The sequence below is a fragment of the Pelobates fuscus genome, chromosome 8 (genome assembly GCF_036172605.1).
Source record: "Pelobates fuscus isolate aPelFus1 chromosome 8, aPelFus1.pri, whole genome shotgun sequence".
NCBI lineage: Eukaryota > Metazoa > Chordata > Amphibia > Anura > Pelobatidae > Pelobates > Pelobates fuscus.
In genome coordinates, this window is record NC_086324.1 from 46258577 (window position 1) to 46275533 (window position 16957).

General features: G+C 42.0%; 1 protein-coding gene across 2 annotated transcripts; it reads right to left on the minus strand.

The window, feature by feature from the left end:
• Positions 1 to 11855: 11855 nt before the first annotated feature.
• LOC134570720 (cytochrome c, somatic) lies at positions 11856 to 16660 on the minus strand. 2 transcript variants are annotated; one of them, XM_063428666.1, is made up of 3 exons: positions 16548 to 16660; positions 13233 to 13418; positions 11856 to 12174 (listed from the first exon to the last, which is right to left on the minus strand). In XM_063428666.1, the coding sequence occupies exons 2-3, from the start codon at positions 13399 to 13401 to the stop codon at positions 12026 to 12028; spliced, it is 318 nt and encodes a 105-aa protein (XP_063284736.1). In that variant the 5' UTR covers positions 13402 to 13418; positions 16548 to 16660; the 3' UTR covers positions 11856 to 12025. The 2 variants fall into 2 exon arrangements, with proteins under 2 accessions (XP_063284736.1, XP_063284737.1); XM_063428667.1 differs by having other exon boundaries at positions 13233 to 13406; positions 16539 to 16641.
• Positions 16661 to 16957: the final 297 nt, after the last annotated feature.

Consider the following 16957-nt stretch of genomic DNA (forward strand, 5'->3'; position numbering starts at 1 on the left):
AATTACAATGCGCGCCTTTTTTAAAATTTTGATGTTTGTAAGTGTATTTAAACCGTAAATTGTGGTTGATCACATAGCACTTTGATAAAGACCATAACGGTCGAAACGCGTCAGTGCAAATACTTGGAAGATCCTATTTTATGCTTTGTTAATAAAATTTGTTCCTGCATTTCCCGACTTGGCTCCTACCAAATTTGTACAAGGGGATTTTGACAGAGATCATTTTAACCAGCATTGCGGTCTCCACGATATCATTATAAAGGCGCTTGAAGTCTGAGCCGCTGTCTAAGGCTCAGCACCACGTGAGTGGACAATCTTAAAAGCTATTTTAAGTGTCACTATTTTATACAGGCTATACTATGTCCTTTATTTTATATTTTTAGGACATTCAAGACTGTTGGTAATATTGCCTGTTTTTATATACTCTATCTTCTATTTGGTGTATTAATACTTGCTCTCACCATACTACCTTGTTTATATTGGAAATAACTTATTACCTAGGATAGATGTGAGAATAGAAAGGAAAGAGGAGAGTTCACAGATAATGCCACCCACCAACCATACATTAGGGCATTTGAGAATGTGATCTGCCCCTGAAATAACAAGCACCTTAAATAATTTAAATGTAAATATTATATTTAATTATTAATATACACACAAAGGAATGTTACATGCCACAACAGGCGTAAGTACACAACCTATGCCTAAGAGTCTCGGGACATTACATGTAATTACATGCTTCTAGAAAAGATACATTTTTCTGAAATGCTGCAAGCTAAAATTCTTTAAAAAGAACATTTTATTTCCAAAATGGTTGGATATCCTGAAAATAGAATTAAAAGAGGACACAATAAAACACTTCTTTCAATTCACTGGTTTATTGTGTTGTTTTGTCCAGCTCAATTTCAATGACCTGTGACTTTTTCCAAGAGCAGATAATTAAGCTATAAATCCTGACAGACAACTAATTATCATCAATAATAAATGTCCTGTATGTTGAGGGAGATCCTAGACACTGTTCGAATATATCCTGCTTTCATTGCCCAGCAATGAAATAGTATACGTTGGACCAGATTTCATTATGATATCACTTTACATATTGAAATACCAAAGCAAGGATGTATATTGATAAAAAAAAACAATGGTTTCCTACTTTACTGATGGTAACCTATACCAATGCACCGCAATAGAAATATTGAACATGTAGCTATGGCCAATGAGGTTTATACCCAGCATTGATGGAATTCAATTTTCCATAAATCCAAATTGCTAATTTTAAAGGAAAATTGTCAGCAGGTTTTGTAATATGATGTTCGATTATGCCCTATATTTAACAAATGTGTATTTATGAGATGTGAAAAATGAAATTAAATGTTCACGAATTACCTTCTTAAACCATGAATAGCAATATTGTACCACATTCTAATATCGGCTAACCTTATGATCACTAAGAAGTGAAAATCCAAATCCTCCACAGAGTATGAAAACCTACTTAACCTAATAAACCTCAATTGGGCATACGAATCTATGTCCTCCTCCCAATTTTGACCTAAAAAAGTGTCTCAACAAGCACTTCATATATGACATACATTTTGGGATGTAACCCATAAGGACTAACAGTCATCATCAGTGGATACAAAACATTGCATTTATAGAATACACCCACCACGGAAACTAACTGCATGGCCCAAAAACTCTAAAAGGGCTCCCTGTCCACAAACACAACAGATGAACAACATTCTTCTATGCTACAACTTATTCACAAGATATGAAACAAACGCCCAGTTCGAGGGTTTAAAACTTCTAAGCATCATGTAATAGTCATGAGTGATAACCACACAAGAGGGAGAGTCAATATTGGTGCCATGAACTAGTTTACCTTAATTAAGTGCATGCACAACTTAGCACAGTATACCCTGATACTAAGAAACGTCTTACGCACTCTATTTGGCAATCAAAGGGAATAAACTCCACTCCACCTCTTGTAGAACACACACAACCCTTACCCACCTCTCTACTTTATCTTAAACTCAAGCTGCCTCAGGGAGTTTCAATTTGAGTCTGTGTGGGCAGTATGTGTTAGTGTTATGATGTCCCCAAATACTTGATTACGTGTAATTTCCCCATCCTAATGTGTATTCCAGCCATGGGGTCCGTACCTGGATGCATTTGTCAGCGTTACCCTTAAGCTGCGCATTCAGGGATTGGTTGGCGCACCTGTTTGCTTTCATTGTAGTGGAATCAGTACTTTTGCTGCATTTAGTAAATGTTTGGTGAGCGATTTTTTTGTATTTAGAAATGGGGGATTTGGTGAGGTGTAATAGAGTGGGGAGGTGTTGAAATGGAAGGTCAGAATCAGTGATGGCATTAATTTTTGAGTGTATCTTTTTCCAGAAGGGTGCCAGACTGCCAATCTTGGACATTACCACCATATGTGTGGTCCCTGAATCTCCAGCATGCATCTGTCACCTCGAGGTCTATTCGATGTAGGACTTCAGGAGTTCTATACCACTGCATTAATATTTTGTCATTAGTTTCTTGCACTTTGGAGCATTGAGAGCTTTGATGTGAAAGTATATAGATTTTTCCCATTCATGATCTGTCAGTGTGACCCCGGTCTCTGTTTCCCATTTGGACTGGAATTTTGGGGGTTCCCCTGGGCCATCTGTGAAGAGAAGTGTGTATCGATTGGAGATGCCTCAGAACATATATTTGCCCTTGTCGCGCAGTAGCTTTCGAATAGAGGCAAGTCCCTGTGGAGGAGACGCTTGCCAAGTAAGGTCATATAGTATGTTTTTATCTGGAGGTATCTGAATTTCTCTAATCCTGTGGGAGTCCTGTCCTGGATCAGTGCCCTGAGGGGTTTAAGTCCTTCACCTGTACACCAGGTTCGGAAGTAGGTCTAGTCTGTAGCACCGAAGGTTCATTTTGAATGTGCTTATTCTAACGAACCAAGAGATGTATAGCAATGCCCATCTGACCATATCCGATTTCAGCGTCTGGAGTAATGGGAGGAAGTTATCTTGGTACAGGTTGTTGAGATTCCTTGGTAGCCATATCCCCAGATAGCGTATCTTTGCAGGGCACCATTTGAACGGGAAGAGGTCCCTCAGGTGCGTAACCGTGTCTTCAGGTATTGTGATATTAAGAGCTTCAGACTTGTCCAGGTTGAGTTTTAGGTTGAATAGCTGGCCGTATTCCCTGAACAGTGTCATGAGGTTCGGCAGGGAAACTCAGGGGTTTGCGATGGAAAAAAAGCATATTGTAAACATATGCCGCCAGCTTGTGTTCCCGTTGGCCCAATGTGTGCCTCGTTATTCCCCCATACCGTCTGACCACCTCTAAATATAGGTTTGAGAGCGAGGGCAAACAGGAGGGGGGACAGGGGGCACCCTTGCCTGGTGCCGTTTCTGATCGAGAACAGTTGGGACAGTGCACCGTTCACTCATATCCGGGCGGTGGGGATTGTGTATAGGGACACTATCCACGCTCTGATGTTTGGACCGAGCCCCATGTGTTGGAGTGTGAGATGAACTGCCAGTCCATCCAGTCGAAGGGCTTTTCTGCGTCCATTGAGAGGAGGTGGTGGCCCTTTTCGCTACTCTGTGCCCATGTATGATACGGAACTTAGAATACTTTTAGATCAGGCATGCAACAATGGGATCATTTCTCAAAAAAAATTTGAATTCTTATTCCAAAAGAACCCTGTCATACCAAATTTTTATTTTCTCCCCAAAACACATAAACGCCTCCCTAATCCACCAGGGCGCCCTATTATTAGTGGTGTAAATTCACTAACAGCCAATTTATCCGCCTATGTGGATTCATTTCTACAAAAGTACGCACAGGGAGCACCTTCCTATGTGCGGGACACGAAATCTTTTTTACAAGAGCTGGAATGCATTGAATGGAATCCGGAATACAGTTGGGCCACATTGGATGTGACCTCTCTGTATACTGTGATCAGCCACCATTTAGTGTTGGAGTCAGTTGATTATTATATGTCCAGAGACAATACATTACTTACAGGCCATAGGGAGTTCATTTTATCCTCAGTTCAATTTATTTTGGATCACAATTATTTTTTCTTTAATGGTGATTATTATTTAGAAATCACTGGGAACGCCATGGGTACCAGGTTTGCCCCCAGCTATGCCAACACCTATATGAGAAGATGGGAAGAACTTTTCGTGTGGTCTGGGCATGGCTGGAGGGAGAACCTGGTCCTATGGCGGCGATATATTGATGATGTTATTATTATTTGGAAGGGGTCTTCAGTTGATTTTCAGGATTTTGTTCAATACCTTAATTGTAACCAGTACAATTTGGTTTTCACTCCAGAATGGAACAAATATGAAATCCATTTTTTGGACCTTGTCCTTTTTTGTGATCAAGAAAAAATACAGACAAGGTGTTTCTTCAAACCCACAGATGGTAACGGCTACGTACATCAACGAAGCTGTCACCATAAACCTTGGCTACGTGGTATAGCCAGGAGCCAGTTCACACGTGTCAGACGAAATTGTTCCAACCTTCAGGATTTTAAGACACAATCATCATACATTAAGAAAAAGCTTACCGATAGAGGCTACAACAAAAATTCTCTGGATAGAGAAATCCGTTCTATTAGCTCGGTGCAGCGTAGCTCTTTGTTAGAAGACAAAAGTAGGGTGAATGAGAATAAAAACTTTAAATCATCTTTCATAACTCAATATAATACCGATCATTATAAAATTAAAAAAAGTTTACAGGAATTCTGGCCCATTCTACTCCAGGACCCAGTTTTGGGAGGGTCTCTATCGGATCGCCCTATGGTGATCTACAAAAAGAATAAGAATTTTAAGAATCTATTGGCTCCTAGCTATGCTATCAAACATCCTAACACCCAGCTTTCTCCGACCATTGGCTCTTTTAGAGGCTGTGGAACCTGTAAAGCTTGTACCACCACATCATCATTTAAAACAAAGGTTTTTCATAGTAACATCACAGGGGAAACATTTAAGGTGAAATCTGAAATTAGTTGCCACACGGACTATGTGGTTTACTTACTACAGTGTCCGTGTGGCAGACAGTACGTTGGACGGACAAAGAGGATTCTAAAGGTTAGAATACTTGAACATCTAAATAATATTAGGAAAAAAAATCAAACTCATTCAGTTTCGGCCCACTGTTCCAACTGTCCATCATTTACCTTTCAGGAATTTAGTTTTATGGGCATCGAAAGAGTTTTTCCATTCTGGCGAGGGGGTGATAGAATCCAAAAGTTATCCCAGAGGGAAACCTTCTGGATACACAAGTTGAAGACCCTAGAGCCTAAGGGTCTCAATATTGGTATTGACTTAGTTTGCTTTTTGGATTAAGATTATTTTATGTATTTTATTTTATTATTTTTTTGGGTTATTGTCACTTTATTAATCTCTCAATATACCTTTTTTCCCCCTTTTTTTCTATATGGGATATGTGGAAGAACATGCACAATTAGACTGTTCATCACGTATATTAGTCAAAAATCTTTTTGACATTTGGGAATCTAATCGTATTAGGGAGTATCAATTTACTATACTCTGCAATTAGGCAGAAATTCTAAAAATATTACTCTATATGTATTTAATAATAAAAATGATGGGTAATAATACCACTATTTGGGATATTAGATATATGTGTAACTCCATTTAATATTGGAGATTTTTTCTATAGGAACATCACAAAATTGATTAAAATGTATTATTCTTAAAATGTATTATTCTTAAATTATCTTTGCGGCATTAATCACATATTAACAAATCAATGGATATTGATATATATATTATATAGTCTAGTTGTGTATGTTACACTTTGTATATATGTTTTTCCTGATAGGTCCATATATACCAAAAAAATATGTATTTTTGTTTACCTTTCACTTTAAGAAATATTGTGTGTCATTGTTTGATCATAGCAGTTAATAGTGATTGATGATACATATATTTTTTCTAATTACACAAAAAAGTATGCAGTAAATAAGGTCATTAACACCATTTTCTCTTTAGCAGATAGAATATATTGTTTTTTTCCGATTGTATATTTATGCTGAATTATAATGAAGGTGGAACGCATATGAACCGTTGGTGGAACGCAAATGGAACGCAAGTGGAACGCGGAAGTGCGGTTCAACCCCTACTTCCAGTTCCGGTTATTCGAACGCGCCAAATATTGATCACAGCAATACGAGGAGGATGAAAAGCAGCTAATCAGCTCCCTCATAGAACCAATCAAGCAACGGACACTGGACACCACCCACGGAACCACCAATGGACACAGGGAGTAGCCCTATTTAAAGAGGACTCGGGGATGGGGGGAATAGGATGTATTTTTTACATGCTGTAATTGCATATTGATTTTATTTTATTCTGTATACGGTCCCTGATGAAGTTCTTTGCAGAATGAAACGCGTAGGACCATACCGTTCTTTCTTTTAATTATATTTTATATTGATGGTGATTATTCAATTTTAATCAATAAAAACATCTTTTCTACCATTACCCGTTTGGAGTCCTGAGCATCATTAAGGAAGCCGATAAAGGAGCCAAGGGATTATCAACCCCCCATTTCAACCAGGGGAGGCACCCTATGAGCGATATATTCTACTTAATTCTGTGAGTGCATTTGTATTCAGCGCATATAAACGTGTTAATTGTGCTTCACTATTGTTGTATGCTTTTATGTTCCTTTTAGATTTACTTCCAGCCGTATCCCGAAGTTCTGTGTTGTTTTTGGTTATCTATGTATGAAAAGGTCGTCTTCTTTGGGTAACGATCTTGGGAGGCTGTATTATAATTAAGTTAAGTATTTGTATACATTTCACTACGGTTACTATCTATAGTAGTGTGTATATTATATTGTACCATGATGTTGAGGGCCTGAATGGTATTGTCCCTTGCCTGTCACAAACCCCACCTGGTCCTTGTGGATAAGGCCCGGAATCACCCAACTGAGGTATAATGTGAGTGCTTTTGTGAATAGCTTGATGTCTGCATTTAAGAGGGAGATGGGTTGATAGCACGCACATTGCGTGGGGTTCTTTCCCTCTTTTGGAATGACCGTTACTACCGCAGACAAAGCCTCCCTGGGGTACCCTTCACCATCAAGCAGTGAGTTCAATTCCTTTAGTAGGTTTGGGAGGAGGAGGTCACTGAATGTCTTCAGGAATAGGAGCGGTAGTCCATCCGGTCCAGGAGCCCTGTTCACATGAGATAACTTCAGTGCAACATGCAGCTCTTCGATGGTTAGTGGGACCTCCAGCTCCTCTACCACGGCGGGGGTGAGCTTCCTGGTCAGATGGTTAGTTAAGAACCCATTGATTCACCCCTCCAGTCTCTGCGTCTCCACTGGCGTGCGGTGTTAGTAGAGATTATAGAGGTTTGCCTAGTAAGACTGAAACGCGTGCCCAGGATTGAGGATGGAAGTTGGGTCATCTTGTTTCCCTTCTCTTTGAGTTGGTGGACGTGGCAAAGCTCTCTCCTCTTCCGCAGGACTCGCGCCAACAATCGCACACATTTATTTGAATGTTCATAGAAAAAGAGCTTTGACTTTCGTAAGGTGTGGAGTAGTTTCTGTGATAAGAGGTCTTGAAGTTCTCTTCATGCTGTGGTTAAGTGTTTAAATACTTCTTCTGACATGGTGTCTTTGTGTGCATGTTCGATGTCTGCTATTTGTTTTAACAGTGTGGCCGTTTGTCGTGCTTGGGTCACTTTTCGTTGCCTGCACATACTAACGTAGTGCCCTCGTATGACACATTTACGTGATTCCCACACACTGTTAGTGGGGATACCCCATTGTCCTCATTTTCCTCAAAGTACTGTGAGAGGGTCTGACGTGTTGTGTTGACTTCTTCCGCTTCTAGTAACATATTCTCGTTGAGCTTCCAGTTCCGTTCCTTAAATTTATTCAATGGCGAGCTAATGTGTGCGGAGACCAGGGAGTGGTCAGACCAAAGTAAGCCCAAGATATCTGAGGAGATCAGCAGGGTTAGGTATTTTTGTGCGATGAAAATGTGCAGAAAAGTGTGTGAAGTCTTTGTCATCCAGGTGCGCCACCCTCCAGCAGTATACTAGGCCCGAATGGCGTAAATCTTCCCTCGCCCCTTAAAAGGCAATAGGCTGGTATGGTACTGGAACCTCTGGAGGTGTCCACTTTGGGATCTAATGCAAGGTTGAGGTCACCCGCTACCAGGAGTAGTCCTTCTCTGAGCTTTTCTAGCAGGGCAAGTGTTTTTATCTGTTGTTTTAAGTTTGGGGCGTAAATGCTTTCAAAGTTGTTTGAGCACCCCGTGATGGTGCCTTTCATGAAGATATATCGCCCCATTGGGTCCGCCACCTTTACCGTGCATTGAAACGGGATCGCCCTCACAAATAGTATCGCCACTCCCTCACGTTTGGCTATCTGGTGGTTAGCAAAAAATCCCAGTGGGAACCTTTGGTCCCTCAGTACTGACGCGGCCCCCTCCCGAAAGTGGGTTTCTTGCAAAAACACTATTGATGCTCTGTCTGCCCACAGTGTTCATAGCAGGTGTGCGCGTTTCTCTGGGACGTTCAGGCCTCGGACATTGTTTATCCAGATGTGCAGTGGGGCTGGGAGAAAGTCACTGGGCTTTGGCATTGTCAGTTAAGGGTTAGGGCAGGAGGGAAGTGGGGTTGAGGGAGAGAAGAAAGAAAGGAAAAAAAGGGGGTGGTGTTTATGGAATGGAGGGACTGGGGGGGGAGAGAGAGGGGTAGGGCAAGAGTGGTGTAAGAGAGGAAGGCACTCAGCCTACCAGGTGGCCCAGGTAAATACTTTTTACACAAAGTGGCGTAAAACTTCGATTAGTCACAACTAAGGTGATCTGAGACTTGAACCTTAGTCCACTCTTCTAACCTGTATGTACAAGTTAGTTTGTCACAGGGAACGTGATCAAACATAGGTTTTATCTCCTAACAGAGTAAATATTTGGTGATTCTCAATAGCAACCGCTCCCGCCATCTCTCAACCGGAACAGCAGTGGAGTAACACCTCAGAGTGCAGGTGATGTTGGGGGTTCTGAAAACTCCTGATGCCTACGGCAGGGGACTTTAATCGCCATCCTGTCGCAGGTCCACCGAGCATGCTCGCTCCAAAAAGGCCCACCAACAGAACCTCGGACCAGCGCTCAATGGCTCCCAGGGGGGAGGAACCCCAGCCCCCACCTCAGACATGAGGTGCCTCCCTCGTTCAACCAGGTCCAGCGTCCCGAGAGGCCCTGGCACCACCACGCAAGGAGCCCCCCTGGAACAGCCAATTGTAAGGAGATGATCATCTAACCAAATACAGGCCCCGTCCCAATATGTGAACCATGCATACATTTCCAGCTGCTCCCAAACTGGCCCCCAGATAACACCCACTACAATATGGATGCACATCTTGCTAGGGCATAGTATGAGAAGGGAGTCCAGAGTCGCATCAGGCTGAATCTGGCAGTACTTTGAATGTTATGCATTTACAAACCATATAATCATAATAGTAAAAATACATAACTAAAGAAAACCGTAAAAGAAAAATTCTCCCTCTGCTTTTTCCCTTTCTTTCTTCCCCCACTCTTCTTCTTTTGTCCTTTATTTCCCTGTCTTTTTTTCCTTTGTCCTTTTCTCCCCCCATCCTCCCCCCCCCCTTTATTTCCCCTTTCCCCTGCTTTCTTTTTATCCCTTCCTTCACTCCTTCCTTTTCAACTTCCAGCTCCGCCGGGTTCTCTTCTTGCGAGCTCCGTGGCAACACTCCAAATCTTGTGAGAGTAAACTCTAGCGGCTCCTGAGGCTGCTAGAGTTCACTGCCACCACTAGGGATTGCAGGACATGCCCCCCCCTCCCAGGCAAAGGTAAGGGGGGGGTATTAAAATAATTATTTTTAATTAAAAATGTTTTTTATATATTTATGAATTTGCCCTTCTACCTCCACAGACACACAACGCCCCCATACACACACACTGCACCCCTCATCTCCTTCTACAGCCCCTATCCCAGCAGATCCCAGGTAAATTGTCAAACTGTTCTTAAACAGTTTGACTACTTACACTGGAAGGGCACCTCAGCACCACAACCACTACAAAGTGCTGTAGTGGTTATTGTGCCTGAATTTTTTCTTTAAATAATCGACTAGTGCCTCTCCCAAGATTAGCTTCTGAATCTGTGCTTGAACGGCAAGCATTTCTGCTGAACAGGGGCCCAGTATTTGCCGCTGCGCTGTACATATATACAACCAAGAACATTTTTTGACTTGTGGCACCTTGGAAAAATATTAAAGGTGCCGTGAACCTAAAAAAAAGTTTGGGAACCACTGCCTTAGACTAAATCACCATTCTTCAAATCTAAACGCCTGACCTTGTGCCCTATGTATAGCCCTGTTCATGACTAGATTTCCAGATAATGGTTTGTAATGTCCCCGAATATATGTTTATAATGCAATTATACCTCTGAGTCACCCTTTTTCTAAAGAAGTTAAAATTTGTTACGTTTTCTTTATAGCTAAAATGTTTCATTCATTTTATCAATGTTTTTGCCCGCCTCTGCATTTATTCTAGGATCAGAATATCCTTCTTTAGAACAGGTGCTCAAAATTACACAGCATATTGAAGGTGTCGTCCTCCTAGTGATTTATAGAGAGGCAAATTTAGAATCACAATGTTGCCTAGTTTGTGTCTATAATAATTCCCAAATCCTTTTCATGTGTTCAGAGCCAGTGCAAGGATTTTTGCCGCCCAAGGCAAAATAAAAATTTGCCACCGCCACCCCCATGTGACATCACAATGCCCCACCCATATGAATTAACACTGCTGCACACATTGTGTGTTTACATTAAAAAGCCTGCCGATACATGCTATAGCCACCAGAACCACTACATTAAGCTGCAGTGGTTCTGGGTACTATAGTGTCCCTTTAATGTGAGGTAAATTAGAGATTAGTGCCACGAATAATATACTAAATTGCTTACTTACAACCAGATGAGGATGATGATGGGCTCTGGCTGCAGTTAGGCTCCACCAGACCCTTTGTGTTTCTCTTTCCCCCCTTCCTCAGCCTCTTGTCCCTTAGTTATCTCCTAACCTCCCTCACATTCCTTAGTACGCTCTCCTCGCACCCCCCCCCCCAGTGTACTATCCTCTTCTCCCTCCTCCTAGTTGTCTCTGTTCTCCACCCTCCCAACTCAGTGGTCTCTTCCTCTCGTTCTCCACACCACCTCCCCCGTAGCATGGCTGAGCTAAGTGAGCACATCCTGTCAGTCCAGTCAGGTACAGGAAACGGAAGCTCCTGTACCGCAGCTCGGCCACGCTACACTGAGGAACTGGCCGGAGAGAGTGCTGTGCTCTTCCCTCCTGCTGATCACTCATATTGTGCGCCCTCATGGACCCACCGGCCCGGGGAGTGCTGCAGCCGCTTGAAGCTCTCTATAGAGCGCTCATGTGGCTGCAGCATGAAAGGACCAGTGATCCTGGCAGTGCCCCTTTTAAAGGGGCACCTTAAGTGACTGCCTAAGTCGCCTAAAGGTAGTGCCCTGCCTGTATTGTTATCCTTAATTCACCACTATGTAGGGCAGAAGTTGCTTGTGCCTCCCACCGCATAACTTTGCATTTTTTCTACATTAAATTTATTAGCAAAAACATCATTGATAACTGATACGACCATAAGTATAATCTTGCAAGTTTGTAGAATGAATGACAAGCAAAGAATGAAAAGAGACTTTAAACGTCAGTATATTAAATACCACTGGCTACAACAGGTACAGTGTAGTTTAGAGGAACTTACGGTATGTTATGGAAAGTCTAAATAAAAGCAGAGTATTTTGATTTCCTGATAAAAACAGCCACAAAGACAATCCCACTCTATTTAATAGTCTGCATCCCTCTCCAACATTTCTTTTTATTAAATATTTGTTTAGTAGATGAGCACTAACACAGAATCCAACACGTAGAAGAACCAGCAGGCAATGGATGGCATTTTATAAAGTTAAAAGAGTAACATGGTTCCATTACACAAAACTATCATTCAGATGTTGCTTTCTTTAAATACGCAATGAGATCACACCGCTCCGTCTTCTTTTTAATTCCAGCAAAAATCATTTTTGTTCCTGGTATATATTTCTTGGGGTTCTCCAAATATTCAAGAAGAGTGTCTTCCGACCACACAATACCTATGTAAAACAAAACAAAGATAATTTTTTTGTTTAAGTTTAAAACACTTTACAGCTGTAATAAATCATTTACAGAATGATACAGCTGGTGGACTCATATATTGCACTCCATCTTTAATGGAATAGATAACAATATTGAAAGAGCCGGATCCTGGAGTCCTGTGTCTCAAAAGGTATGTTTTGATTTAAAGAGGAATATCCATATATTTAAAAAGCAACACTATGGAAACCAACCACTTTTGCTTTAAGAAGCAGTTTTGACGTATAGATCATGCCCCTATAATCTAACTGCTAAATTTTCAGCGGTTTAGGAGTTAAATCCCTTTTGTTTATGCAAACCTAGTAACACCTCTGCTCTGTTAACAGTCATCTTCACACTGTAAACCTCATGTGTGTAATTAAAACTCAATTTACAGAACAGGAAAAAATATATATATTTTTTAAAGTTAGTTAACATCTGATTGAAAATGAAATAATTTTTATCCACGCTAGCTGTGCGAGTGCGCTTTGTATTCCTAGCACTGTAGTCTCCTTTTAAAGCAGTTAAGTATTTTCATCTATGTATTCAGTGGGAGTATGGTCTAAAAGAGCTTACAAAAGCTGCAGTTCTTTAGACTGCAGCCTTTAAAAAAGACTCCTCGGGGTGGAGGGGGAGAAAGGGAGAGGGCTTACAGTCTCTGCACAGGGAAATAACCAGTAAGATGCTTTTCAACGCATGCACCCCGTTGAGTGTGCACTTCTGCAGCAGAGGAGCTGGTCTGAAGTCTCCCGTAGAGCATGCCTGCCACTTCCCTTCGCTCAGGGGTACCAACAGAAGTAGGTAGGAATTATTCCAGGCTGTTAGACAGCCAGGGGGGACCACTTTTATAAACTGGGGTTAAATGAGGGTACTCATCCATAAAGCACTTCAGGAAGCTGATGTGCGTTTGGTGTGTGGAGTGGTACTTTAAGTACGGAATAGAAGCCAACAAGACATCAAATTTGATAACATGACAAGTTTTCACTCTCGCTCTCAAACATTTAAATCCCATTTAAACACACAATCTTAGTTGGCTTACCTTTACTTTTGTTTGCATCTGTGTAAGAAAATCCTGGTGCTTGGCCAGTTTTACGACCAAATAGACCCCAAAGATTTGGTCCCACCTTATGCTTTCCATTTTTTTCCACTGTGTGACACTGTGCACATTTCTGAACAAAAATCTTCTTGCCTTTCTCTGGGTCACACATTATGTCTTCTGCTATATATAAATAAATAAAAAAGACAGGAAAATGTCAAAAAGGGTTTATGTCAGTCATAGCTTTGGTGCTACTAATAAGAATACATACATACATACATACATACATACATACATACATACATACATACATACATACATACATACATACATACATACATACATACATACATACATACATACATACATACATACATACATACATACATACATACATACATACATACATACATACATACATACATACATACATACATACATACATACATACATACATACATACATACATACATACATACATACATACATACATACACACACACAAAATTAATGTATTACATAAAATAGAAAGAAAAAAGTAGTGTCAACTCCAACTTTGAGAGTACATTTCAACAGGTCTCAAATATATAGCAGTCAACGTGAAATTTCAAGAATTTGGCACAGTACCCCCTCTGAAGGAGAACAAATGACTTGTCCAAAGATGGCCAACATCTGGCAATGATAGTCTACATAGTGAGAAGTGGGGCATGTGACAGCCTCACAGAACACTCTGTAACAAAATTCTGAACACAACATAGGATATTCTGACTTCTCAGTTACCAGCTATTTTGAGCAGTTGTATAAGTAAGCAGGCAATGGCCCTATGGCTACTGTTTTAACTACAACTCCTATAAAACTCCACGTTGGAGGTGACATGCTCTTAACCCATTGAATGCCTAAATTGCATGGCAAAGTGTGCATGATATCTTCAGCAATAAAGTTTGGTTTATACACAGTACATGGTATTATAGGGGTCAGCCATATCCTAGCTATACACAGTACATGGTATTATAGGGGTCAGCCATATCCTAGCTATACACAGTACATGGTATTATAGGGGTCAGCCATATCCTAGCTATACACAGTACATGGTATTATAGGGGTCAGCCATATCCTAGCTATACACAGTACATGGTATTATAGGGGTCAGCCATATCCTAGCTATACACAGTACATGGTATTATAGGGGTCAGCCACATCCCAGCTATACACAGTACATGGTATTATAGGGGTCAGCCACATCCCAGCTATACACAGTACATGGTATTATAGGGGTCAGCCATATCCCAGCTATACACAGTACATGGTATTATAGGGGTCAGCCATATCCCAGCTATACACAATACATGGCATTATAGGGGTCAGCCATATCCCAGCTATACACAGTACATGGTATTATAGGGGGGGGGGGGTCAGCCATATCCCAGCTATACACAATACATGGCATTATAAGGGTCAGCCATATCCCAGCTATACACAGTACATGGCATTATAGGGGTCAGCCATATTCCAGCTATACACAATACATGGCATTATAGGGGTCAGCCATATTCCAGCTATACACAGTACATGGTATTATAGGGGGGGCAGCCATATCCCAGCTATACACAGTACATGGTATTATAGGGGTCAGCCATATCCCAGCTATACACAGTACATGGTATTATAGGGGGGGGGGGGGGGGGGCAGCCATATCCCAGCTATACACAATACATGGTATTATAGGGGTCAGCCATATTCCAGCTATACACAGTACATGGTAATATAGGGGGGTCAGCCATATCCCAGCTATACACAGTACATGGTATTATAGGGGGGTCAGCCATATCCCAGCTATACACAGTACATGGTATTATAGGGGTCAGCCATATCCCAGCTATACACAGTACATGGTAATATAGGGGGGTCAGCCATATCCCAGCTATACACAATACATGGCATTATAAGGGTCAGCCATATCCCAGCTATACACAGTACATGGTATTATAGGGGTCAGCCATATCCCAGCTATACACAGTACATGGTATTATAGGGGTCAGCCATATTCCAGCTATACACAATACATGGCATTATAGGGGTCAGCCATATTCCAGCTATACACAGTACATGGTATTATAGGGGGGGCAGCCATATCCCAGCTATACACAGTACATGGTATTATAGGGGTCAGCCATATCCCAGCTATACACAGTACATGGTATTATAGGGGGGGGGGGGGGGAAGCCATATCCCAGCTATACACAGTACATGGTATTATAGGGGTCAGCCATATCCCAGCTATACACAGTACATGGTATTATAGGGGTCAGCCATATCCCAGCTATACACAGTACATGGTATTATAGGGGTCAGCCATATCCCAGCTATACACAGTACATGGTATTATAGGGGTCAGCCATATCCCAGCTATACACAGTACATGGTATTATAGGGGTCAGCCATATCCCAGCTATACACAGTACATGGTATTATAGGGGTCAGCCATATCCCAGCTATACACAGTACATGGTATTATAGGGGTCAGCCATATCCCAGCTATACACAGTACATGGTATTATAGGGGGGGGGGGAGGGGGCAGCCATATCCCAGCTATACACAATACATGGCATTATAGGGGTCAGCCATATTCCAGCTATACACAATACATGGCATTATAGGGGTCAGCCATATTCCAGCTATACACAGTACATGGTATTATAGGGGGGGCAGCCATATCCCAGCTATACACAGTACATGGTATTATAGGGGTCAGCCATATCCCAGCTATACACAGTACATGGTATTATAGGGGTCAGCCATATCCCAGCTATACACAGTACATGGTATTATAGGGGGGGGGGGGGGGGCAGCCATATCCCAGCTATACACAATACATGGTATTATAGGGGTCAGCCATATTCCAGCTATACACAGTACATGGTAATATAGGGGGGTCAGCCATATCCCAGCTATACACAGTACATGGTATTATAGGGGTCAGCCATATCCCAGCTATACACAGTACATGGTAATATAGGGGGGTCAGCCATATCCCAGCTATACACAATACATGGCATTATAGGGGTCAGCCATATCCCAGCTATACACAGTACATGGTATTATAGGGGTCAGCCATATCCCAGCTATACACAGTACATGGTATTATTAGGGGGGGGGGGGGGGCAGCCATATCCCAGCTATACACAGTAAATGGTATTATAGGGGTCAGCTAGTAACCAGCAGACACCCTCCCCAGGCAGACAGAGCGCCTTCTCCCTCACTCTCTCCATCTTATCTACCTCTGGGTAGCCGCTCTATCCTGCCCTGACCTCTCTCACCTTGTCCTTCACTCTGTCTGATCCACGTAAAGGTTAGCCGCTCACTGCACGCGAGAGCCGGTATCTCTCTCTCTCTCAACCGCCCAGACTCTATGGTTACCAGTGACGACACTGCCGCAAAGGCCGCTCGATCAGCCAATCACAGCCTGTCCTTCTCTTCCCTGAACGTTTGATTGGTGGGGATGGTTTCTACGTGTTACCTTAAATAGAAAGAGCGCTCAGCCTGCGGCTTTGTAAGGGTGTGGGGCAGGAAGTACTTTCCCAGCTATTGCAAAACTGCATCTCCCGTGATGCTGTAAAAGTTGTATAAGACGTACGACTGGCAAAGCATCACGGGAGATGTAGTCTTTCAACAGCACCATGTGGTTGTATCCCTTATACAGCTGGGTATATTCTTGCATTATAGTCTA